Source organism: Lepidochelys olivacea (assembly GCF_965140295.1).
Source record: "Lepidochelys olivacea isolate rLepOli2 genome assembly, chromosome: 4".
NCBI classification, from domain to species: domain Eukaryota; kingdom Metazoa; phylum Chordata; order Testudines; family Cheloniidae; genus Lepidochelys; species Lepidochelys olivacea.
Window position 1 is genome coordinate 116,145,523 of NC_140414.1, and position 27,298 is coordinate 116,172,820.

Below are 27,298 nucleotides of genomic sequence, written 5' to 3' on the forward strand. Positions count from 1 at the left end.
GGCACAGTTACTGTGTCAATTTTTTGTACTTACGCTTGTGAGTAGATGTTTCAGCTGATCATTAAGAGCAGGACCAACAATGGCACTCAGCTGTACCAAAGCATTCAATCCTCTTTCAAATACTTCACTGTTTGAATGGGCCTTGTAAGGGAGGGGGGAAAATTAATAAACTGCTGTCAAACAGTAATTCTCGATCAAATGTGCAAGCTCACTAAAACAGCAATCTCTTGAGTAGAATAATTAGTACCTACACAGTGCTTTACCTTTTCAAAGCACTGAAACTAATGTTTGAAGAGGTTTAGAAACACAAGTACAGCATTATTGAATATGTTAATATCAAGCATGTGTCATTTAAATGCCAATGTATTTTCAGGGGGGAAAAGGGAAACACACCCAACACAGCATCCAATACTGGATGCTGATGGCAAGTTTCAGAAGTTTTTCAGAATGAAACAGACTTTCATTTATTCTGTAGTGTGACAACTAATCATTTATTTATTTGATGGAGAGCAAGCTAGGTAGTTAAAGAAACAATAGTAATGTGACTGTTATTGTAACAGCATGCAGTATCTTTGGGGGAACATATTTTATTACATTTATGTAACCTGTGGGACAGGGAATGTGATTATGTTCTACTTCCTGGGGGAGGGTTACCACAGCTCCTTCACAAATTAAAAAGGGGCCCGAACCATACAAAATACTCTGGCCTATTAGGGCCCCATAAGACTGATGGGTGACTCCTGGTATGTCTAGTGTGTGTTTAAATCAGTTTGTTGTTTTCATTATGTCTTCTCTGCAATGCTTTCACCTTAAAAATAAATGTGCTTGCTTAGAAAGAGCTGTGTGGTAACTTGTCACTGCTGGCAATACATTGTTCATAGCCCTTGGAGAGAGAAATTAATTTTACCGGTGCTGGCCATTAGGCAGACTAGCTTGCTGGGGATATCCCAGTATAAGGCAGGGCTATGTGCAGGCTTAAAACACCATGTCAGATGGGAGTGGGACAAGGGTCCCCCCGCAGAGACTGGTGATGGCTGCACACCTGAGACCTGACTGGGCACTCCTGAAGTGAAACATAAAGAATAGAACACAGGTGCAGTTACTCAAACTGTGACAAGTCCATCTACAGAATCTCAGTTTTAGTCAGGTGTTTACTACATTACCCTATAACATTTTTAAAAAGCATTCAAGAAATGTGGATTAGCTGCAATTATAGTATAGTAAGTAATTTTAGCTACTAAATTGGTAAACCCAGAGTAACTATTAATGGTAGTGTTAGGTTGGAAGAAGATATTGAATGAGGTCCCTGCCAGGATCTATTGTGGATCATTAAAAAAATGTGTTACAGAACACTAATGACTGTCCTGTGTAAGGATCCACTATTTGTTATACTGGATTGTAGTAGTAATGGATGTATATGAAGTACTTCTTAGGCCTCAATTAGAGAAATGCATTTAGTTTTCAGCATTACATTGTAAGAAGATAACTGGGAAAAAGTTCATACAAAAAGCATAAAAATTTGAAAAAGTTTGAATAACTAGAACTACCAGAATAGGCCCAGGGAACTGATAAAGTCTATAAATATTACTTGACTCATCTGTAGTGCCCATAACGTGAGGATCTCAAAGAATTCTCGAGTATTAATCCATCCCCGTAAAATCCATGGGGTAAATAACAATTACTACCCTTTTATAGGTGAACAAACGGAGGCACAGCAAAATAATAAGTAATTTAACAAATAATTTAACTTGGCTGAATTCACACAGCAAGTCAGTGGGAAAACCAGAAATATAATCCTGAAAAGAGACCTGGACACAGATCCATAAAGAGAGCTAGGTGCTGCAATGCTGAACCTCTGAGCATGCCTACCAGATCAGGCCCCACAGACAAAACAGGCATTCCTCCGCCTATCTTCCCCTGGCTCATGGATAACAATAAGGCTTAGGTGGGAGAGAGGAATCCAGATGCCTAGAGTGAGGCAGCAGTGTGCTTGCTCAGAGGCAGATACTTACATGCCTAAGGAACTTTTAGTGGAAATTCAGCACTGAGTTTAGGTTCCTACAGGGCTGGATGGCAGCCAAGTGGGGGGTTTTAGGGATTGCAAAGGAACCTAAATCTGGAATTTAGGTACCTAAGCATCTTTTCAGATCTGGCCATTGTATTAAGAGTCCCCATACAGGTCCATTCCAACCTAAGACTTCTGCCTTGCCATAACCTTTCAATTCCTTCGAATGAATTACTGTAATACACATTTTTAAAAAGTATGCTTAGTCCCATTTTCTAATGTTATTCGTCTTTCCCCATTGATCTATTCCATTTCATCCTTTGAACCCCTTTAATTTTATTTCAATCCTTCCATAAAACAGTCTTATCTATTTGCTGTGGGTCTGTGCATTTTACCTCATATGTCCCTTTACCTTTGATTATATGCATATTATACATAAAGCACAATGATGTTGAAGTTCTACTGGTGCCTATTTCCCACACTCTGAGTATGTCTACACTGCAACGTAAGACCAAGGTTAATGGGAATCCAGTTAGCTGACCTGTGTTAGGGAACCTTAGGCTTGAGTGTCTACATTATATTTTAACCCTAGGTTAAGAATTTTCTGACCTGTGCTCGAACCTAGTGCTCTGGTGTTCACACTGCAGTGTGCAGAGCCATATCAAAGTAATTATATCTCAGAGTCCCTAGAGCACTCCCCCTCCCAAAATGTGGTCACTCTAGCCTTAGGAACATGATGCACTGTAAGAAAACTTTACTGCCCACCCTGCACATTACCAGGAAGCACCCCACTTTGCAAAAGGCTTGATGGACTCGCTCTCTTTTGCACACCCAGGAGGCTCTCTGATAATTTGCTTGCAGATTGGTGCTCAGAACAGAATAAGTTAACGCTGACCTGAGCTGCCTCCGTTTGCCAACGGGGAGGGAGGGAAGGGACTTCTGTTTTCAATAGAGTGCAGATTCTTGGGATAGAGAGGACTAAGGAAGATGTCCCATGGAATTGTGGGATACTTCCAAATGACTCCCAGGACCTGAGTCAAGTGGGGTAGTGACTACACTGCAAAGTAATAGGGCTCAGACCCTGCTTGACTTGAGCTTGGACCCTCCTGGGTCCCAGCCCTTGGCTAACACAATTGCAGTGTAGATGCAAGGAGTGGTCAGCCTTGAGCCCAGGCTCAAGTACAGGCTTACACTGAGAGTAGACATTCTCTCAGAGCCTGAAGAGTCATTCGAGAGCTGCCCAACTTCTCATGGGTTGCTTCTGTCATCCTAGGACTCAGATAGTTTCCCATCTGCAACACTTGTACCAAACTGTGACTTTTTTTCTTTGTAAGAAAAGAATCCAAGACTATAATAAATGAAAAATAAGAGAAACATACCAGAGTAGCCTTTAACACTGGAACGAGTCGAGGCAACAAGGGAATTGCTTTTTCAGGAGCATCTTCAACCAAGAGTAATTCCTTAAAGCCCTCCTTTGATACAAATGTATATGGGTGTTTTGTCTCTCTTAGTCCCTGTTTATATATATATGGAAAATATCTTTTCTTAATATGTAACTTTTAACACAACACTACATTAAAACATCAAAAAGTTCCCTCTAGTAGCAATATATTGCTTATGTTTTATTGCAGCAGCCATTCAAAAACATAAAAACACACTTACTCCACCATGTGGATTCATTGAGTATACCTCTGCTCACTATATATTCAGGTTTTTTCCTTGATACGTGAAAGAATACTTTTACCCTTTTAATATGGTCATTTTCATCAACAGATGTACTTCTTTATCTTCATTCCATCTTCCCAAAGTAATTTCTCCACAGCCCCATGAACAGAAAATAGATGACATTTCTAAGGGATTTCCCCTACTCTTAATGAAAAACAGAATGCAGTACAAGGCTGACACTTTAAAGTGGTGCAGGCTTGTGATGTCCTGAATCACAGGAACTCACAATCTATATGGCAGAAATCTTTGATTTGTTCTGTGAGAGAAGGTCCCTCAGCCACTTCAAATATTAAGAGATTATTTTTTCTTTCAAAAGCACCTAAACATAGCTCAGGTTCAGCCTAGCACGTCTGATACAGGACTCTAAGACCTGATCTACACTAAAAAATTAGGTCTATCCACCTTCATCACTCAAGGGTGTGAAAAATCCACACCACTGAACGGTGTAGTTAAACTGACATGATTCTTCTGTAGACCTAGCTGCTGCCTCTTTGGGAGGTGGATTACCTACACTGATGGGAGAACCCCTCCTCTCGGCGTAGATAGTGTCTACACTGAAGCGTTGGAGCTGTGCTGCTGTAGAATTTCAAATGTAGAGATGCCCTAAATTTAAGTTTGTAGAGATTCTTGGAATGTCTTTTCAGGCAAACTCCCTGCCAAATGTTGGGAAAACAGGAAATAAGACTGGACACAAAGTAACTTATAGTGACCAGTACAAAGAGCAGAAGGTAAGGATAAATTTGAGCATATTTTCGACTAGGTTTCCTGGCTGCTTACTGACTGTAATTCATTTTGATTGACAAGGCCCCACTTCCAGTGAGTAAGATTAACTCACTGAAGAGAAGGTTCTCTTTACATAGTTGGGATGGACCTAAATTTACACACAGGAAACTGGTGACTGACAGGAGAATCTCTGAAACCACAAAAGAATCAAAGGATTCTCTACAGGAGCTGGAGCTCTGAGACCCAAATTCAGCTCTGGATGAGCTATTTTGGCAAATATGCCAAAGGCCTTCCTCTTCACACCACAATGCTATATTCATAGATATTTAGGTCAGAAGGGACCATTATGATCATCTAGTCTGACCTCCTGCAACACAGGCCACAGAATTTCACCCACCACTTTTAGAGTCCTACCAAATTCACGGTCCATTTTGCTCAATTTCACTGTCATAGGATTTTTTAAATAGTCAATTTCATGGTTTCAGATGTAAACATCTGAAATTTTAGGATGTTTTTGCTCAGTATTTTAGAAAATTTACCACTGGACAGAGCCCTAGTCTGAAATATTTCAGGCCTTAAGAATGAAAGTGCTGAAAGGTTATAAAGGGACTGAAAACAGGATTTGAATTGAAATCCCTGTGCAACTGTAATTATAGTGGTCACTCCCCAATAAAATAAAGTATTATTATGAACAGCAAAATCCACAAATCTTTTTGGTTCTTGTTTGTTCAGCAACTTTCCATTACTCTCTCCCATAACCCAAATTACAGAGGAAGATTATTTTAAAAAAATGTTCAACTGCTCAAACTGATTGACCATCTTCAAATATTATCTTTGTTTATACTATGTTTATCAGTGTGGAATGTAACTTGGTTAGATTAGCTTCTTGGGAGCTGTAATTCACTCCAATTTGAGGGCTCAAAAACAAATATATTGCCGCTAAAGGTATCTATAGAAACTGACAGTGACTAATTGTAATAAGATAACTGAAAAATAACCGTTTTGGCTGAACATTACCCCTCAGTTGAAAGTCTGTTTCACACTAGGGATGTACTATCTTTTAACAATGACATTTTACAATATCTATGTGGGTTTATTAAAAGCTTACTCGCTTTCAAAATATTAATTCTCTTAAAATATTGCTGGAAATCCATCACAGAGTTCTCATTCCCTGGGAGAAATGTCTCCAAGAACAATTTAAAATAATATTAAGACACAAAACTATTCAAATAGAGCAATACATTATCACAACCTCCATAAAGAGCTATACTGAAATTTTCCAGTTCTTCAGAAAGCATTATTAGGACAAGTATTTATTGGGCCTATATAAGGTCAAAAGGAGAGTTTAAACGGATTACAGAACAGCATTGTCACCATTTGATGTACAATGCATAAAATACAGATTCTAATCTCTAAATCATACTCAAAATAGGCCAGATGTGGCTATATGCTGGGAGTTTATGTATTAATTTAACTCCCACGATAGAATAAGATTGTACACAATTTAAGATTTCTAGCCCTTATAATTGTGAAGAAAATCTTCCAAATAAGAACTAGTAAATCCCTGTCTTCCCGAGTTTGTATACAGATAAAACAAAGACAAATGGATTCAAGGGGAAGTTGCCTCTGAAACATAATGACAATTGAACACCACTATTATTAACTACTGTTCTTTTCCACAGAAACATTTAGCTAACATGCTTATTTTTTGTTCTTAGACTGATGGGAAGGAAAGCTACAGCCCTCTATAGGCAAGAAAAACGCTGTACTGTAACAGTCCTTTCTGTTCCTGATTTACCCTCTGACTGAATCCTATTCATGTGATGTTTGCAAAGGGTAGAAAGGAAGAAAGAATGAACAGCTGTTCCGCTTCACTTCTCCTTTCATACTGGATTGGGAAGGTGGTTTTACTTGAAGTTTTCCCTCTAGCCACTAGCATTTTTGGTTGCAATTGCTAATCAGCAGCCATTAGGTGCTTCATCTTCTTTCCCCTCTGCCTTTCCTAGTTAGTGTAGCAGAGAGTATACAAAAGAAGAGAGCTGGGAGGAAGATGAAGAGAAGGACAAGATGATCCAAAGCCCAAGGATAGAGAGAAAGGCTTCTGCTGATGCCACTAAAACCTATCCCTTAGGCCTTCGCTGGGGAAGGTGTGATGGATTAGTGTATGTCCGTACATAGCTATATCAAAACTCCATCTCGGAGTGGGGATTCCAGAAGTGTTAGTAAAGGGCTAATAAAGCACAGAAATCAAGAGTCATTAATCTGGATGGTCTCCCATTCAAATGGAAACATCCTAAGACAATAAGCTAGCTGCTACCCAGTGTAACTAGTTCTCCTAGGTGAGTCTGTAACCAACCATCAGATCACCTGATGAGGAACTCAAAGCCACTGAGGAAAGTCACTTGAAAGGGGGGACTGCAACCTTATAATGGGAAGGCTCTCACTGACTTTTGTTGCGGGCAGGGAAGGAGGGAGTAGAAGAAGACAACAATGGGACCCTGAAAGGACTGACCAAAGGACTCCTGGAGTGGTGGGGGCACTGGAAGGAGAGTTTTGCATAAAAGTTTTTATTTTCTATAGAGGTATCTCTCATGTGCTTTGTTTGTGAGTAAAGCACAACTGATTTAGCAATTCTGTTGCAAAGTTTGTGTGCCCCTTGCTTTCACTGTCCTATTTGCTGAAGAGGGGAACAGTAATCCAATGGATCCACAACTTCAGTACAACTCTAGGAACATGAAAAAGCTATGGGGGAGGCTTGTAAGATTCAGGGCCTAGGCAAAAGGACCGTAGAGTGCGCATAGACAACACCCAGACTCTCTCCAGTCTCAGCCTGCCTACGAGCACCTGGGATCCAATGATTGGATCCAGATAAAGGAGACTAGTGAATGTCCACCAGACGCAGCTCATCCAGTAATCCAGAAAGATCTACTAGCTACAACCCCTAAGGAATGTAACTTTTTGGATTCCACGCTGAGGTAAAGATGAGGTATAACAATTGGGAATAAAACTAAGAGGGGTAAAATAAGTGTTCAAGTTCCTTGGAGGTGTTTGGAGGACTACAAAGTATCTGCTTCTATGCAGGTCCTCTGTTCCTCCCCATCTTTCTTCCCGTGAAGGTTCCCACTATCCAGCTGGTCTGGACACTGGGAACTGGATTTGCCTTTAAATGCTCAACATCTTAATATTATTTATTCTTGTAATCTGTGTAAGATTTGAATTTGGGTCTCCAGAAAACCACCAATCATGACAGTTTCTAGATATCGGCGTGAGTTGGCACTTGACATATGAAGTAATAAGTAAACAACTGTTTTAGTTATTGTAGTTATCAACATTCAATTACCCACCTATTTGAATATTGCATGCCAATTTCATTTTTTGACCTTTGCATGGCAAAAAAGCTTTGTATTATTCTATAATTATTCAAGAAAAGCAAGTTTACCTCAGCTAAAGTAATAAGAAGAGGATCAAATGGAAGAGTTTCAGGAAGACATTCCCACTGTAATTTGTGTTTTACTGAGCCATGAACCAACCTATCATGCAGAACACAAGTTAGTAAATGGTACAGAGAAACAAACAGCATATAACAGTAAATTTCTTTAACATGCTAGTCATACCAAAAGATCCACAAATGTTTTGAAAAAATCACTATAAAGGTATATATACCCATCTAATATGCACTGCCTTCCCAGTGAAATGCACAGCCCTATTTGGGCAGAACGCTATAGCGTTTTGACACACCATTACAACTCCTGAAAAAGGCAACATCTGAATTCTTCAACAACCTGTAAATAGAGGCTAAAAATAAAATAGCTGTAAATAATAATAATTACATTGTATTTCCCATATATATATCAACACCAACTGTTTTTCCTGCAAACTTAATGTACTGATAAAAACAACGAGGAGTCTGGTGGCACCTTAAAGACTAACAGATTTATTTGGGCATAAGCTTTCATGGATAAAAAACCCCACTTCTTCAGATGCATGGAGTGAAAATTACAGAAACAGGCATAAATATACTGGCACATGAAGAGAAGGGAGTTAGTTGCCTTACAAGTGGAGGTACCCGTCTCTTCATGTGCCAGTATATTTATGCCTGTATCTGTAATTTTCACTCCATGAATCTGAAGAAGTGGGGGAGTTTTACCCCTGAAAGCTTATGCCAAAATAAATTGGTTAGTCTTTAAGGTGCCACTGGACTCCTCATAGTTTTTGTAGATTCAGACTAACATGGCTACCCCCTGATACTTAATGTACTGATATTTATCAAAACAAAAGTTTTCTGTTTATATGGATATTTACAAGATCAAACTTTTTTTTTTTAAACTAAGTCTATCTGTATTTATGCTAGATCTAATTGGTTCTTCTTTAAGTAGATACAATCATGTATTCCACTTAGATGTGCATGCACTCAGGACACCAGAGCTGGAGAATTTTGCCTAGCAATACCAGCAGAAGGCGGCGTTCATGCCTCTTGCTCAAAGCCCCTCCTCTGGCTATATGAGACAGCACCACCTTGACCCTCCTCAGTTCCTTGTTACTTCCGTGGCTAGAGTTGGAGCTCTGTGTGGTACTTAACCTCACAATCTCTCTCTCTGTGACTTTTTTCTAGTTCTATATAGTTAGTTAGTAACCTTAGTATTAGTTAAATTTAATGTTAGTTAATTTAGCTAATTATTTTCCTTGGGATGGCCTCCCCAAGAATGATCCCCACACCCAGTGCTTGCTGTGCTTGGGCAACGCCCATGTCAAGGAGTGGTGTTCAATTTGTAAATCATTCACAAAATGGACTCAGGTGGCTAGAGACCTTTTCCCAAAGCAACATCTGCTCGAACAGGCCATGTGGCCTGTTCCAGCACTGAGGCCCATGCTGGATCAGAGGTCATCCTTAGATTCTCAGAGTGCTGTCGTTTTGTGCTCTGGAGTCAGGACCTCTCTAAAACGATGGAGGAGCCATTCCACATTGAGTGCACAGAGGAAAAGATCACATAAGAGTCTCGTGGAGATTCTTCTGCTTCCTCCAGAAAGAGCATGCACTGGCATGCAGGATGGCACAGGTGCCTCTAACTACTTCCCGGGACTGCACAGGAAGGTTAGAGACGCTGTACTGTCAACACCAGTTCTGGCCCCAGCGTATCTGTTGAGTCCGGCACCAATGAGGACAATGCCAGCACGGACTGTTTCCACATTGACAGCATATCAGGCAGCAAAGGACCACCTCTGCCTTTCCTTCCCGACCTCTCCTTTGGTCCAAGACTTTACCAGGGCTACATCATTTATAGCCCCATTGGCTAGGCAGACTACTGAACCTTGTGAACCTGGGAGAATAACATGAGGGGGAAAGGAGTCCAGGAGAGCTGGCTGTATTTTAAAGACTCCCCATTGAGATGAAAGGGACAAACCATCCCAATGGGTAGAAAGAATAGTAAATATGGCAGGCGACCAGCTTGGCTTAACAGTGAAATCCTTGCTGATCTTAAATACAAAAAAGAAGCTTACAAGAAGTGGAAGATTGGACAAATGACCAGGGATGAGTATAAAGATATTGCTCGGGCATGCAGAAGTGAAACCGGGAAGGCCAAATCACACCTGGAGTTGCAGCTAGCAAGAGATGTTAAGAGTAACAAGAAGGGTTTCTTCAGGTATGTTAGCAACAAGAAGAAAGTCAAGGAAAGTGTGGGCCCCTTACTGAATGAGGGAGGCAACCTAGTGACAGAGCATGTGGAAAAAGCTAACATACTCAATGCTTTTTTTGCCTGTGTCTTCACGAACAAGGTCAGCTCCCAGACTACTGCACTGGGCAGCACAGCATGGGGAGGAGGCGACCAGCCATCTGTGGAGAAAGAAGTGATTCAGGACTATTTAGAAAAGCTGGATGAGCACAAGTCCATGGGGCCAGATGCGCTGCATCCGAGAGTGCTAAAGGAGTTGACGGATGTGATTGCAGAGCCATTGGCCATTATCTCTGAAAACTCATGGCGACTGCGGGAGGTCCCAGACAACTGGAAAAAGGCTAATGTAGTGCCCATCTTTAAAAAAGGGAAGAAGGAGGATCCGGGGAACTACAGGCCAGTCAGCCTCACCTCAGTCCCTGGAAAAATCACGCAGCAGGTCCTCAAGGAAAAGGAGAGGAAAGTGATCAGGAACAGTCAGCATGGATTCACCAAGGGCAAGTCATGCCTGACTAATCTAATTGCCTTCTATGACGAGATAACTGGCTCTGTGGATGAAGGGAAAGCGGTGGACGTGTTGTTCCTTGACTTTAGCAAAGCTTTTGACACAGTCTCCCACAGTATTCTTGCCAGCAAGTTGAAGAAGTATGGGCTGGATGAATGGACTATAAGGTGGATAGAAAGTTGGGTAGATTGTCAGGCTCAACGGGCAGTGATCAATGGCTCCATGTCTAGCTGGCAGCTGGTATCAAGTGGAGTGCTCCAAGGGTCGGTCCTCGGGCCGGTTTTGTTCAATATCTTCATTAATGATCCGGAGGATGGTGTGGATTGCACCCTCAGCAAGTTTGCAGATGACACTAAACTGGGAGAAGAGGTAGATACGCTGGAGGGTAGGGATAGACCTAGACAAATTAGAGGATTGGGCCAAAAGAAATCTGATGAGGTTCAACAAGGACAAGTGCAGAGTCCGGCACTTAGGACGGAAGAATCCCATGCACCGCTACAGACTAGGGACCGAATGGCTCGGCAGCAGTTCTGCAGAAAAGGACCTAGGGGTTACAGTGGACAAGAAGCTGGATATGAGTCAACAGTGTGCCCTTGTTGCCAAGAAGGCCAATGGCATTTTGGGATGTATAGATAGGGGCATTGCCAGCAGATTGAGGGACGTGATCGTTCCCCTCTATTCGACATTGCTGAGGCCTCATCTGGAGTACTGTGTCTAGTTTTGGGCCCCACACTACAAGAAGGATGTGGAAAAACTGGAAAACGTCCAACAGAGAGCAACAAAAATGATTAGGGGACTGGAACACATGACTTATGAGGAGAGGCTGAGGGAACTGGGATTGTTTAGTCTGCGGAAGAGAAGAACGAGGGGGGATTTGATAGCTGCTTTCAACTACCTGAAAGGGGGTTCCAAAGAGGATGGATCTAGACTGTTCTCAGTGGTAGCAGATGACAGAACAAGGAGTAATGGTCTCAAGTTGCAGTGGGGGAGGTTTAGGTTGGATATTAGGAAAAACTTTTTCACTATGAGGGTGGTGAAACACTGGAATGCGTTACCTAGGGAGGTGGTAGAATCTCCTTCCTTAGAGGTTTTTAAGGTCAGGCTTGACAAAGCCCTGGCTGGGATGATTTAATTGGGGATTTGTTCCTGCTTTGAGCAGGAGATTGGACTAGATGACCTCCTGAGGTCCCTTCCAACCCTGATATTCTATGATTCTAACCTTTGTGTTGGCACCACACCTCAATGTTTCCCTTCCACAGTCAGTGGAAGTGGACTCGGTGCTGAGCTCAGGGCAAGGGACCTCCTCGGCATCAGTGCATCCTGTGCCACCCATTTTACCGTGGTGGTTTCACCACCTTCCACTTCAGGACCATCAGCTACTTCAGTACCAACGCTGACTTCAGGTTCAACATTGCTCCTGGCACTGGGCACAACAGAGGCAAACTCAGCCTGTGGTATTGTTCCCACTGTCGGCACCAGTCTCTCCCTTGTTTTGGGCAATGGATGAGTTGGACTGGTTGCTCACCCCCTCAGGGCTTGTTCCACCTTTATCCCGAGAAACCTGAGACTCCTCAGCATCAAGGTCAGGATCTTTTTTCTCCTGCTCTCCATTGCCTGGCTCACGGGGGGCTGTTCATGGAGCACCATGAGTACCAGGATAGGCACTTGTCTCAAGGTTGGCCCTGCACCTGTTGGCCACTAATGCCTTATCCTTTTGCCCAGTGGCCTCCATGGAATCCGTGGGATGCTCCTCAGTCGCAAGAGTCGCACTCCTCATCTTGTTCTAAGGTGAGAACGCCGGGCAGAATGGTGGCGGGAACTGCCAATCCACCACAGATTCAGGCACCAGTGAGAGCCTTCCCCTTCCCCAGGGAGCCTCTGGAATCATCCCATCTGGGTCCACAAGGGGAAAGATCTGGCCTTGGCTCCTCTTCTTTGTCCCTGGACGATTTGGCAGTGCCTGGCTCTTCCTCTCCTTCAGTGCCTTTAGACTTAAAGACATACCAGGACCTTTTGCAGCATGTGGTGGCTTCCCTAGGCATTCAGGCAGAGTTCCTAAAATACCCATAAGTTGTTGGATATCCTGCAGCCATCTGCCCCTGGGAGAATGGCCCTCCCTATTAATGATGCACTCCTAGAGCCTGCAAAGGTTCTTTGGAGCATATCAGCTTCAATACCACCTACCACAAAGCGCTTGGAGAAACACTTTTTCCCACCGCAGGGAGCTAAGGGCTTTTTCTCCCATCTGGCCCCAAATTCCCTGGTTGTAACTGCGGTGAACAACAGAGCCTGGCTGGGCAGACTTAAGTCCAATCCTAAGGACGAGAACTCTAAAAGGATGGACTTCCCTGCAAATGCAGATTGTGAACCAGCAGCCAATCTCTGTTCAGCTGATTGGGTCGCAAACCACAAGATTGCAAAATGCCAAAAATTTCACCAGTGAAGTACACCCCAACTCCATCGGAACAAATTCGTCAGATGCAGAAGTAGGTTTTTTACCCACGAAAGCTTATGCCCAAATAAATCTTTTAGTCTTTAAAGTGCCACCGGACTCCTCGTTGTTTTTGCTTCCTTTTGAGAAGAATTAAATATCAGAGGCACCTTCAGAGATCAGTAAAATCAAATAGCCAGAGAACATACAAATTAGTGTATAGTTTTCATCCTACACAAACAGTAATAAAGAAATGAGTCTTGATCTATTTAACTGCACCTAAGACTACTGTCTGAATAGATTCAGTTAAATTGTTTTTAAAAATTCATTACCTGCAAGGTATACCACCTTTAGAGTAAATGGCAGAAAATGCAGAAGGAGCTTTTGAACGATCCCCAAACTGGGTGGACAAAAAAGTGAAATGCATTATTTACTCACTATCATAATATTTCAGTTATAACCATTATAAATGTACTTCAGTATTGCAGTTTAGAGAGAAATGTGACAAACAATCTTGTGATCAAAAAACAACTGTAAAGATACTGCAGAGACTGGATGGAAAAAGAATTCTAACATTTAATTAAATAATAAAGTAACCTCACAGCAGTATGTTACTACTGTTTTGTTAAGAAAAATAAGTAAATATGCTCATCCTTAATGAACTTTTCATTTCCCATCCCATTTTTCTACTTTCTCGTGCAAGTAGTCCCACTAAAGTCAATGATGGCCCCATGGGGATGGAGGGGTCTCTTCACATAAGTGGGGAGGGAGCATGGCTCCTGGGCTTTCCAGCTCCCCCAGATGGCACACAGACATCACAAAGCCTGACTTGACTGAAGAGGAGATATGAGTTGGACTGGGTGGGGAGGAGAAGAGAAGGAGGATATTGGGACAAGGAGACTGGGAGCCAGTGAGGGTGGGAAGATGAACTTGATGAGGAGCCAGGGAGGAGACTGGGACCGGCTGGGCAAGAAGACTTGAGCAATTGAGGAGGGGTTGCTGTGCAACCATAATTTGGCCGCCTTGTGCATATGTGCTGTGATACAATTTTTCCCCACATGACCCCTGCCTCATTCAGTACACACAACGGACCTTCAGTGGAGATGAAGCAATGTTATGCAATGAAGGAGGCTGGAGGTAGGATCCCTGCCTAATTTTTTTCAGAAATGTAGTGAAGGATACAGAAGATTAGAAGAAGATAAAAGATTGTCTCACGGTTAAGGCAGTTGAATGCTACATTGGAGAACTGGATTCTATCCCTGCCTATTCCTGAGAGTTCCTATATGATGATGCTAACCAATCGCTTAAGCCAAAACTTTTCCTAGATGTTCACTGACAGTGTGTTCACTGATTATGTGTGCACAACCTGAGACCCTGGAATGCTATACACTCACAGCTGCAACTAAAGTTAATGGGGGCTGTGTTTTGATCATATAAAGCAGTAGTTCTCGACCAGGAGTGCATGTACCCCTGGGGGTACTCAGAGGTCTTCCAGGGGGTACATCACCTCATCTAGATATTTGCCTGGTTTTACAACAGGCTACATAAAAAGCACTAGCAAAGTCAGTACAAACCAAAATTTCATACAGACAATGACTTGTTTATATTCCTCTATATACTATACACCAAAATGTAAGTACAATACTTGCATTCCAATTGATTTATTTTATAATTATATGGTAAAAATGAGAAAGAAAGCAATTTTTCAGTAATAATGTGGTGTCACACTTTTTTATTTTATGTCTGATTTTGTAAGCAAGTAATTTTTAAGTAGGGTGAAATTTGGGGGTTAATTCACCACCTGCAAAATGGGGATACCACCACTTCACCGGGTGTTGTGAAAATAAATTACTGTTTGTGAATCTCTCAGATACTATAGTGATGAGAACCACAGAAAAGTCTCTGAGAAAGTTAGTAATTTTTACTTCAGAGCAGGGTTTTGAATAGTGAGGAATAGAGAAAGTCTAGTGTCACACGTTTAACAACAAGACTAAAAAGTAATATCAAATACCTGCTCACTCAATGACACTATCCATTCTGTGCACTGAATGAACCAGGAGTCTTGTGGGAAAAAAAATAGTATGCAATCATGTAATTAAAGATTGTATCATAAAGCATACACATCAGGAGTCTGATTAAGGTTGCAGTCTCCCATTTTCTCCCTCGAGTGCTTGATTTTGCAATGTTAACTAAATTTTAACATAATTGTGTGTGTAATTTCACTGTATGTTGGCTTGGATAACAGTGAATTGATGAAACCATGATATTTTTTCACAAAAAGAGATTCTGTTTTAATAAAACTGTTCCTTGTTGACTGAAGCTTTCAATTTTTAGTACTGACAAGATGGCACCTTTCATAAGCATTATGCTTGCAGTCTCTCACTGGCTTTCCGTTCAGCCTACGATGTTACCTACTGTAAACCGGTAAGCTAACTCATCAGCCCACGCACCACAGAACAGTCTCCAGCCACAAGATTTCAATCCTTTTTTCCTCAGGGTTTTGGCTTTATTTCTTCAAAACAACATAAGTTCAGTATATTGAATGCTTCCCTCTCCACTAATCCAGAGTCTTCTGCAGGGGTCTAACCATGCCATGACCAAGTCACAGCAAGCTTCTCTGCTCCCATCTCATTCAGACGTTGCTCCTTGCAGGATTACACTCTACAGGACTATTACCTGAAGATTTCACATGAACTGGATTCTCTTGCCAGGGACTCCTGCTTCTGACAACTGTCACCAGCAACTTTTATGAGTACTAGATGATCTTCCAGCTATCACCTGATCTCTGCCTCAGCTGGGAGGCAGCTGATCAGTCAGAGGGGGCTAGACCCATCTCCTCTTAAAAGGAGTGACAACTACCTTGTATTGAAAACCCTGTAGCCCTTTGCCTGTGTGTGTGTGTGTGTGTATCTTATTTTTTAAAAGGAAAAAAAAATAGGTGAAAACTGAAGTATTTCTATATAGAAAAAACAATCCTAGAAATGGAGAGATTGCTGTCAAATACCCTTGTGAAAAGGATAAGGAATTAGATACTGTTTACCTCAGGCATTAGGTCTTGCAGACCTTGGAGACTGAATGATTAATAACAAAAGTTAAGAATCTAAACTCACAAATCAGATGAAGTGTCTCCAAGCATAGAAAACATATTTTAGGGAATAAAATGCTTTCTACAGCAATTCTCAAGTTAGGAAGAAGAAAGTCTTGAAAATGATGCGGATACTCACAATAGCTTTGCCCACTTTTTCTAGCTCATGCTACCTCAGAACAGTCAGGGCTGAAGGTTTTAAAAGAAAAAATCATAGTTTCTTATCCACTTATAGTCAGTCTAATGCTGACAGTTCAGTGAAGACAAGAATCTTAAGTATATTGGCACTACATCTTTTTTGCTTTAAAACAAAAAAGTAATCTCTAATCTAACTTCAAGAAAAATAGAACTTTCCCAAAGTAATTCCCAGAGCATATCTTTCAGAAAAAAAATCCAATCTTGATTTTAAAATGTGCGGTGATGGAGAATTCAACATGAATCTTGGCAAATTGTTCAATGGTTAATTAATCTAACTATTAATGTCCACTTATTTCCAGTCTGTATTTGTCTAGCTTCAACTTCTCGCTATTGAACTGTTTTATACCTTTCTCTGCTAGGCTGAAGAACCCATTATTAAATATTTGTTCCCCATGTAGGTACTTATAGACTGTGATCAAGTCACCTCTTAACCTTCTCTTGGTTAAGCTGAACAGATTGAGCTCCTTTAGTCTATCAGGGTAAAACATGTTTTCTATGCCTTTAATCATTCTTATGGCTCTTCCTGCACCCTCTCCAATTTAATCAACCTTCTTAGTGAATAATGGACAAAGTATTCCTGCAGTGGCCACATCAGTGCCTAACAAAGCCAAAATAACCTCTCTACTCTTAATTGAGATTCCTATTTGTACACATCCAAGGATTGCATGAGAGCTTTGGCCACGGCTCTGGGAGCTCATGTTCAGTTGATTATCCACCACAACCCCCAAATCTTTTTTGGAGTCACTGATTCCCAGGATATAGTCCCCTATCCTTAAAGTATGGCCAACGCTCTTTGTGTCTAGATGTACACATTTATATTTAGCTGTATTAAAATTCAATTACTTCAACTATTTGTATGTTCAGAATTGGCAACCTCTTTCTTCAGGAACATTAACTGAAAAGAATGCAGTGTCAAAATTTGACAATTATGTCCAGCAAGTTTTGACAAACACATTTGATAGATATTTCCAGTAGGTCAGCACCAAACTAGTAATCAATGTTGGTAGTGATGTTCAAAATCAATAACCCAGTAAAAAAAATAGTGGAATTTCTAACATATCTTGGTACAATTGTTTAAGTCAGGGGTTCTCAAACTGGGGGCCGGGACCCTTCAGGGGGTCACGAGGTTATTCCAGGGGAGTCGCAAGCTGTCAGCCTCCACTCTAAACCCCGCTTTGCCTCCAGCATTTATAATGGTGTTAAATATATTAAAAAGTGTTTTTAATGTATAAGGGGGGGGTCACACTCAGAGGCTTGCTGTGTGAAAGTGGTCATCAGTACAAAAGTCTAAGAACCCCTGGTTTAAGTTTTTCAGGCTGGGTGAACAAGACCTAGTAACCTTCATATCATAAATAGATCCACTGTTGTTTCTGCAATTTGAAGGGCCTGCAACTTACATTTGAAAAAGTTTACTTTCTGGAAAATATAGGACAATATAAAAGAAGATCTAAGCCCTAGAAAACCATAGATCTTCTGTGCTCAAAGATTTCTGTTGTCCCAATTGAATGCCATATTTTTTGTGACTCTCTCACTTTCTGTTTGGCCCTACTCATTTATGCTGGTACAGAAAAATACCATCTCTACATACCGGATCAATAGTTTTGGGGTTAAGTTTATCACTGGGCCTTGGTTGTGGCTTAACCGCAAGATCTGGAGAACTAGATGAAGGAGATGAAGATGTCTTGCTTTTCTGTATTGCAGTCTTTGGTTTTATTTGGAAACCTGATGACATTCTTTTATCATAAATTCCTAGAATGAAAAAAGCAAACAAACCTAAAAACAGAGTTCTCATTCCCGCTTGACAGCAAATTAAGAACTTTAATCCTGATTTTTGTTGTACCCAAATCTCACATTCTAGGTTGTGCAAGGAATGCAGGAAATATGAACCAATGCATATAAATCATGTATTGCTGAACACCCAAAACAGTGCAGGGTAAATACCAATCACTCCATTTTTCAAACACATGCCTCCACATCTCTTTGTTTCCTGCATTGTTGTCCTTTACCACTCTGCTAGAGCAACACCTGCAGTAAAGTGAAATTGAGTTTAGTCAGTTTCACTCTGCTGCTAGTGCCGCACTTAAAGCGCAAAGCTGTTCTCTGGAGGGAAGGAGAGGGGATGGGTACAAATACAACAAAAGAGGAAGCAAAACATTGGAAGGGATGGGAAAGATGGGGAAAAAAGAGAATTTAAGTGCAAGGAGTGATCAAAAATATTCTGAAATAGAGCAAAATCAGAGAACAATAAATAGGGTGAAAGACAAAATGGGAAAAGAACAGAAAATGAAAAGAAGATTTCAAAAAAGATTTCAAATGTTTTAACTTTTTGAATACAGAACACTTTAAAAACTAACAACTAGAAAACATGTACATATAGTGTATTAAATAAACAAAATATTCAAAGTTTAGAAAAAATAGTTATAATGCAGAAAACACAACTCTAGTATCCTTTTAACAGGGGAAATTTTATTTGTAATGTAACATATCAAATCTTCAGTGTGAAACTTTAATGAAGAGCCCAGATTACTACTGAGGAAAGATATACAGTCTCAGATATCACCTCATACTTAAAGAAAGATACAAGAGTTACAAGCTCTTCAGAGATACATGGTGGGGTTTTTTTACAAAAATATTTAAGGTGATTGAATGAGTTATACAAATTAATTTTGAATTAAATAATTGTATTAATTGTGTTGGTCCTGCTAGGATAGTCCAAGTTCCCTTGCTCACAGTGTACACTGTTAAATGACTCAATCATTGAGTCACTGTCTACTGAGAAAACATTTATCAAAATCAATTCTATTCTTGATTTACACCTTGGATTCTCCTCCATGTTTTTTCTTTTCTTTCCCCCCTCAGAACTGTGGCATTCCATGACTAAGGCTCCATGTTTGTCACAGAAGTCACGGATTCCGTGACTTCTGCAGCAGCCCCGGGAGCCACCTGAGCAACCCCTGGGCCAGTCACACTGGCTGCTGCTGGGGTAGTCTAGAGTGGGCCCCCCACGCACCAGCAGCAGGAGTTTGGGTGTGGGGGGCTCAGGGCTTGGAGTGCAGGCCAGTGCTTACTTACTTACTGTGTTAACTTACTTATTGTAAACTACTAAAATAATAAAGGGAAAGTTTAAAAAAATATTTGGCAAGGTATGGAAACTGTTTCTGTGCCTGTTTCATTTAATGTATGACAGTTAAAAGCAGCATTTTTTTTTCTGCATAGTAAAGTTCCAAAGCTGTATTAAGTCAATATTCAGTTGTAAACTTTTGAAAGAATAACCATAACGTTTTGTTTAGAGTTACGAACATTTCAGAGTTATGAACAACCTCCATTCCAGAGGCATTCGTATCTCTGAGATTCTACTGTAACTTGCTAATGCAAATTTATTATCACCAAACTTCTTATTACCACATCATACTTAATGTATTTCTCCAAATGCAAGAATAATTGATCTCTGAATGGTTTCCATATTATAAAAGCTCCAAATAGTAAAACAACAAACTTTAAGATTAACATTATACTATATGTCAGGCAAACAATTCAGTATTGCTGTTGGTGCCAAAATTCAAAATCTACATTCAGCCATAATGATGGTCTTCTTGCTAAAAAGTAACATTAGCAATAAAACAAGAAACCATATTTAGTATGAGAAATGTGGAATTTATTTTCCTCAGCAAAGTATTCAGGAAGTTCACATAATTAGAAGCAGCCATGGGATTAGAGGGAAGGTTCTCTCATGGATTGGTAACTGGTTAGGTAAACAGTGAGGTGGCAAAATTTGCAGATGATACAAAACTACTCAAGATAGTTAAGTCCCAGGCAGATTGCAAAGAGCTACAAACGGATCTCTCAAAACTGGGTGACTGGGCAACAAAATGGCAGATGAAATTTAATGTTGATAAATGCAAAGTAATGCACATTGGAAAACAATCCCAACTATACATATAAAATAAGGGGATCTAAATTAGCTGTTACCACTCAAGAAAGAGATCTTGGAGTCATTGTGGATAGTTCTCTGAAATCATCCACTCAATGTGCAGCGGCAGTCAAAAAAGCAAACAGAATGTTGGGAGTCATCAAGAAAGGGATAGATAATAAGACAGAAAATATCATATTGCCTCTATATAAATTCATGGTATGCCCATCTTGAATACTGCACGCAGATGTGTTCACCCCATCTCAAAAAAAGATATATTGGAATTGGAAAAGGTTCAAAAAAGGGAAACAAAAATGATTAGGGGTATAGAACGGCTTCCATATGAGGAGAGATTAATAAGACAGGGACTTTTCAGCTTGGAAAAGAGGCAACTAAGTGGGGATATGATAGAGGTCTATAAAATCATGAGTGGTATAGAGAAAGAAAATAAGAAAGTGTTATTTACTCCTCATAATATAAGAACAAGGGGCCACCAAATTAAATTAATAGGTAGCTGGTTTAAAACAAACACAAGAAAGTATTTTTTCACGCAACACACTGTCAACCTCTGGAACTCCTTGCCAGAGAGTGTTGTGAAAGCCAATAGTATAACAAGGTTCAAAAGGGAACTAGATAAATTCATGGAAGATAGGTCCATCAATGGCTATTAGCCAGAATGGGCAGGAATGGTGTCCCTAGCCTCTGTTTGCCAGAAGCTGGGACTGGGTGACAGGGCATGGATCACTTGATAACCTGTCTGTTCATTCCCTTTGGGGCACTTGCCATTGGCCACTGTCAGAGGACAGGATACTGGGCTTGATGGACCTTTGGTCTGACCCAGTATGGCCATTCTTATGTTCCACTAGGTAGCAAACATAGTGAAAATATAGTATCTGCAATCTGTTTTAATATAGTGCACAGATCATTTAGTTTAATATTGTTAATTAGTTTAACATTTGAACATGTGCTTACAGACTATTGGAAGAGCACATTTTAGACGAAAAATATTATAATGTAATAACTAGCATGGTCATCCATAGTAAGACACTCTAAATCAGTTTCTCTTCTGAGAATTAATAAAGCCACATGATAAAGATTTCAGCAGAGAAGAAAGTAGTCAACAACAAATTCTAATATTCCAGATATAATGACCTTACCAGCAAAGAGGAACAAAAATTAAAATAAAATATGTGGCTGTGGATAACTGAAAAATGTCAGCACCTGGGGACAAATCAAGATAGGAGTTAAAGACGACAGTAACAGAGTTAGAATTACAAGAAGGGGGGGAGGGAGAGTACTTTACCCAAGAAGACTTCAGTCTTTCTACCACTGAATTTGATATTCATGCAGCCAGGAGTCGACTGCACAATAGAAATGTATAAATGACACACATTTAGGAGAGATCAGAGAGCAGAGGTACAGTGAGATGCATAGAAGTGATGTTCAAGATTGAAACTAGAAATAAAAGCATCCCAATGGCAGAAAACAGACCTAAATTAAAAATCCTTAAACAGAAATAAAACAAGTAAGCATGAGGAAAGGTTTCAAAGCAGAAGAAGAGAGAGTTAGAGTCACAGACTTGTGGAAAGGTAGAATCACAATATCCAGGGCTTCAAATACCAACTTGCTCCTTTACCCATCACAAGTAGGAATTCTCCCTGCACGAGTGGGGACTGGAAGCCATTAGCCAGGCTATAGAAAGAAAGGAGCAGAGTGGCCCAAGCAACACTGGCTTCTTTAAAACACCCAAAGGAAGTACTGAGCAGAATTGTAGTAGTGAGGCTCTAGCGAGCTACCACAAAACTGTTGGAATCTACTCTCAGGCACATTCTGGACACTGTAGAAATATGAAGGAGGAACATTAGCATAGGGGCTATCTACACCCTCATTCCTATTCATAAATAGTAACCTAATAATCTTGGAAGTGAGGGAAGTTAAGGAACATTTCGGAAGTTCAGGAAAATGAAGTGGAGGCAGAGGGGGAAGCAGTATTGCTTCCCACCCTTTTCCACTTGAAGAACCTTCTGTGGTTCACAAAGCAGGACTCCCACCTGATCGGCCACAGAAGATTCATCAGATGGAAAGGGGATGCTTCAGGTGGGGCTTTTTGTCTAGGAGTGGTATATGCAGAGGAGTGAAACTATAAGGTCAGGTGGAGAATTATAGTTCTTTGGAGGCACAGAGGCGGGACTATTGGTATATAGAACATATGAAGAAGTTAAGGTCTCTGGAGTGCACATACAGGGGATTATGTAATGAGTACGCACTCTCTATACACCATATTTGAGTGTTATAGATTTATGGGAGGTACATGCAGGGTTATATGAGGAAATCAGCAAGGGCATCAACGGGAATGTAAGCAGAGCTTTGGGGGCATATGTGTCATATAGGTCTACGAAATTTTTGCATGGTTCTATGGAAAGTATAGCTCTATGTAGAGGGTTGAATAGGAAATGTAGGCAGCTGGGGGTGTATGCACGGTACAGGGGAGAATGTGTGGCATGGGTCCATGGGCTGCATGTGGGCTCTAAAGGGGTATGCAGGGTTACAGAGCTATAAGGGGCATTTTCAGGGCTCTGTGGGGTACAGACCAATTGGGATGTATGTCGGGCTCAGGAGAGATATGGAATTTGGGACTGTGGGGATGTTTGCAGGGCTCTGTAGGATATGGGTAGGGTGACCAAAAGTCCTGTTTTGGCAGGGACAGTCCCTTTTTTAAAGCCCTGTTCCAGCCGTTCTGAATTTTTGGCAAAGGTGGATATTTGTCCAGTTTTCTCTTGCCAACTTGATCAGCTGGCAAGAACAAACAAAACAAATGCCCATTTTTTGTCAAAAAAGGTGGGATGTGGAGGAATGTGCTGGGGGACAAGCTGCGATACCAGCTCCACGCAGGGAAGGAGTCACGGCTTGGGCGAGCAGCAACGCCAGACTCGTGCAGAGGCGGGGCTCAGGCGAACAGCTTGGGACAGCCTCACGGGCGGCACTTGGGCTGGGAACCGTTGGGAAAGGATGGTCACCCTAGATGTGGGTCTGTGTGGACAGGTGTTTGCGGGGCTCTGGAGCAGATGTGCGGCCAAGTCCATGGAGGATGTTTGCAGGGCTGGGGAGGATGCAGGGTTCGGGTCCCTCGGAGGTTTTTAAAAAAACAACAAGGAGTGCAGTGGCACCTTAAAAAGACTAACAGATATATTTGGAGCATAAGCTTCCGTGGGGAAAAACCTCACTTCTTCAGGAGTTTTTAAGGGGCTCTGCGGGACGTGGGTCCATGGCGGCATCTGCAGGGCTCTGGGTGGGATGCAGCTTCCAGGCCGCGATGGGGTGTCAGCAGCAGGGCTCTGGGGTATTGGCGGGATTCGAGTCCCCGGGGGGCGTCGGCAGGGCTCTGAGGTGTTGCTGCGGCTCTAGTCTATGGGGCCGTGTGCGGGGCCCCAGGTCCGAGGAGGAGCGAGTCTCGGTCCGTAACTCTGGCGGTTACAGCCTGTCGGCGGAGGAACTCTCGGACGAAGCCCCCCGGCCCGCCGGGGTAGCCCTCCGCCCTAGCCCAGCCCCTTCCCGCCGCCACTCTTACCAGGTCCGCCAGAGGCCGGGGCTCCGCAGCGCCTCGCTCTCAGCGACACCTCCAGTCCCGCCGGTTGCTAAGGAAGCTCCGCGGTGTCTACGGGTTGCGGAAAGGCCAAACTTCCTGTGAAGAGACTGCAGGCGGGGCTGGGGAGCATGCGCGGATGTGGGGGGACTCGGCAATTCGCGGGGCGGGGGATGTTCCGTCACGAATCCCCCTCCCCCCCCCGCCCCAGTTCTGTGCTATAGTCCCGTCCGTCGTAGCCGCGTGGCTGGGCTGCTCGCCCACGCTCACTGTGCTGGTGGGGCCGGGGATCGCTGCGTGGCACAGTCTGGCTGACCCGTCTACACTGGGCAGGGTCCCCACCAGCTCAGCAAAGCCTTGGCCTGGCTCTGGGAATAGGGCGCCCGTGTCCTTTCCTCAGCTGTGTCTGTTACATTGCAATCATTGTCCCCCTACAGGGGATTGACCTTGGCAGCTAATGGCACCTCGCTCAGGCGGGCGGCTCGGGCCTCTCCCCACCAGCCTCGCAGCTCGGGCCTCTCCCCACCAGCCTCGCAGCTCCCCTTTGGGCTCCTAAGCATAATCACTGGCAGTAGGATACTCTCCCTGAGGTCCTAACCTTGCAAGGATCTGGGCAAGAGCCCCTGTGCCCACGCAAAACCCACACATGCCTGGGCTGCCGCTAACAAGAACCACTAAGAAGTCAAAATGGGTGAACGCAGGGCCCGGGATTCTCGTTTTATTCCCACCACTTTGTTCCACCAGACCAGATGGCAATTTTAAATGGCATGAAGGTAGGTTGCTAGTTGAACTAACTAGCCATTGCTGTGCGCATTGGTTCCGTGTCCAAAGCCCAATGTCTCATTAGAAGTTATCCTGCAGTTTTAGATACATTAATTGTGTTACCTGTGGCACCTTAGAGACTAACCAATTTATTTGAGCATAAGCTTTCGGGAGCTACAGCTCACTTCATCGGATGCATACTGTGGAAAATACAGAAGATGTTTTTATACACACAAACTATGAAAAAATGGGTGTTTATCACTACAAAAGGTTTTCCCTCCCCCCTCCCTACTCTCCTGCTGGTAATAGCTTATCTAAAGTGATCACTCTCCTTACAATGTGTATGATAATCAAGGTGGGCCATTTCCAGCACAAATCCAGGGTTTAAGGAAAGGAATAAGCAAGGGGAAATAGGTTACTTTTTATAATGACTCAACCATTCCCAGTCTCTATTCTAGCCTAAATTAATTGTATCCAATTTGCAAATTAATTCCAATTCAGCAGTCTCTAGTTGGAGTCTGTTTTCAAATTTTGTTTGTTGAAGGATAGTCACTTTGAGATCAGAAATCGAGTGACCAGAGAGATTGAAGTGTTCTCCAACTGATTTTTGAATGTTATAATTCTTGACATCTGATTTGTGTCCATTTATTCTTTTACGTAGAGACTGTCCAGACTGAAACCAGACTTAAACTGTGAGCAGTGTGTATTCCTTCTCCCCCAAATGTGGAGTTCCCCCAATCTCACACCTCCTGGAATACCAGTATGGGCAACACCCGTGACAATTTTTCTAAACCTACATTATCACAGTTTAAGTCTGGTTTCAGTCTGGACAGTCTCTACGTAAAAGAATAAATGGACACAAATCAGATGTCAAGAATTATAACATTCATAAACCAGTCGGAGAACACTTCAATCTGTCTGGTCACGCGATTACAGACATGAAAGTTGCGATATTACAACAGAAAAACTTCAAAACCAGAGTCCAGTGAGAGACTGCTGAATTGGAATTCATTTGCAAATTGGATACAATTAATTTAGGCTTGAATAGAGACTGGGAGTGGTTAAGTCATTATGCAAGGTAACCTATGTCCCCTTGTTTTTTCCTGCCCCCACCCCGGTTCTTCAGACGTTCTTGTTAAACCCTGGATTTGTGCTGGAAATGGCCCACCTTGATTATCATACACATTCTAAGGAGAGTGATCACTTTAGATAAGCTATTACCAGCAGGAGAGTGGGGTGGGGGGAGAAAAACCTTTTGAAGTGATAAACACCCATTTTTTCATGGTCTGTGTGTATAAAAACATCCTCACTGCATTTTCCACTTTTATGCATCCCATGAAGTGAGCTGTAGCTCACGAAAGCTTATGCTCAAATAAATTGGTTAGTCTCTCAGGTGCCACAAGTACTCCTTTTCTTTTTGCGAATACAGACTAACACGGCTGTTACTCTGAAACCTGTCATTAATTGTGTTGTCTGTCAAGCTACGTTAACAAAAAGAAAAGGAGTACTTGTGGCACCTTAGAGACTAACCAATTTATTTGAGCATAAGCTTTCGTGAACTACAGCTCACTTCATCGGATGCATACTGTGGAAACTGCAGAAGACATTATATACACAGAGACCATGAAACAATACCTCCTCCCATCCCACTCTCCTGCTGGTAATAGTTCATCCAAAGTGACCACTCTCCCTACAATGTGTATGATAATCAAAGTGGGCCATTTCCAGCATAAATCCAAGTTTAACCAGAACGTCGGGGGGGGGGTAGGAAAAAACAAGGGGAAATAGCCACTCCCAGTATCTATTTAAGCCTAAATTAATAGTATCCAATTTGCAAATGAATTTCAATTCAGCAGTTTCTCGCTGGAGTCTGGATTTGAAGTTTTTTTGTTTTAAGATAGCGACCTTCATGTCTGTGATTGCGTGACCAGAGAGATTGAAGTGTTCTCCGACTGATTTATGAATGTTATAATTCTTGACATCTGATTTGTGTCCATTTATTCTTTTACGTAGAGACTGTCCAGTTTGACCAATGTACATGGCAGAGGGGCATTGCTGGCACATGATGGCATATATCACATTGGTGGATGTGCAGGTGAACGAGCCTCTGATAGTGTGGCTGATGTTATTAGGCCCTGTGATGGTGTCCCCTGAATAGATATGTGGGCACAGTTGGCAACGGGCTTTGTTGCAAGCATAGGTTCCTAGGTTAGTGGTTCTGTTGAGTGATATGTGGTTGTTGGTGAGTATTTGCTTCAGGTTGGGGGGCTATCTGTAGGCAAGGACTGGCCTGTCTCCCGAGATTTGTGAGAGTGTTGGGTCATCCTTCAGGATAGGTTGTAGATCCTTAATAATGCGTTGGAGGGGTTTTAGTTGGGGGCTGAAGGTGACAGCTAGTGGCGTTCTGTTATTTTCTTTGTTAGGGCTGTCCTGTAGTAGGTGACTTCTGGGAACTCTTCTGGCTCTATCAATCTGTTTCTTCACTTCTGCAGGTGGGTATTGTAGTTATAAGAATGCTTGATAGAGATCTTGTAGGTGTTTGTCTCTGTCTGAGGGGTTGGAGCAAATGCGGTTGTATCGCAGAGCTTGGCTGTAGACAATGGATCGTGTGGTGTGGTCAGGGTGAAAGCTGGAGGCATGTAGGTAGGAATAGCGGTCAGTAGGTTTCCGGTATAGGGTGGTGTTTATGTGACCATTGT

At 42.1% G+C, this 27,298-nt stretch overlaps 1 protein-coding gene across 3 annotated transcripts in view; it reads right to left on the reverse strand.

The window, feature by feature from the left end:
• PACRGL (parkin coregulated like) overlaps window positions 1–23,947 on the reverse strand; it is a 32,640-nt gene extending 8,693 nt beyond the window's left edge. For 2 of the 3 annotated variants that reach the window (XR_014711458.1, XM_084627280.1), the window contains exons 1-6: window positions 23,823–23,947; window positions 17,933–18,093; window positions 13,394–13,461; window positions 7,893–7,983; window positions 3,385–3,519; window positions 34–141 (exon numbers count right to left, since the gene is read on the reverse strand). Coding sequence is in view for 2 of the 3 variants with exons in the window: in XM_084627280.1 (XP_084483406.1) it covers window positions 34–141; window positions 3,385–3,519; window positions 7,893–7,983; window positions 13,394–13,461; window positions 17,933–18,076 (546 nt within the window). In the remaining variant the exon portion in view is untranslated. Of the gene's footprint in view, window positions 1–33; window positions 142–3,384; window positions 3,520–7,892; window positions 7,984–13,393; window positions 13,462–17,932; window positions 18,094–23,478; window positions 23,587–23,822 lie in introns of those variants that run through there. The other variant, XM_084627281.1, reaches the window with a different exon arrangement.
• Between the last annotated feature and the right edge of the window lie 3,351 nt (window positions 23,948–27,298).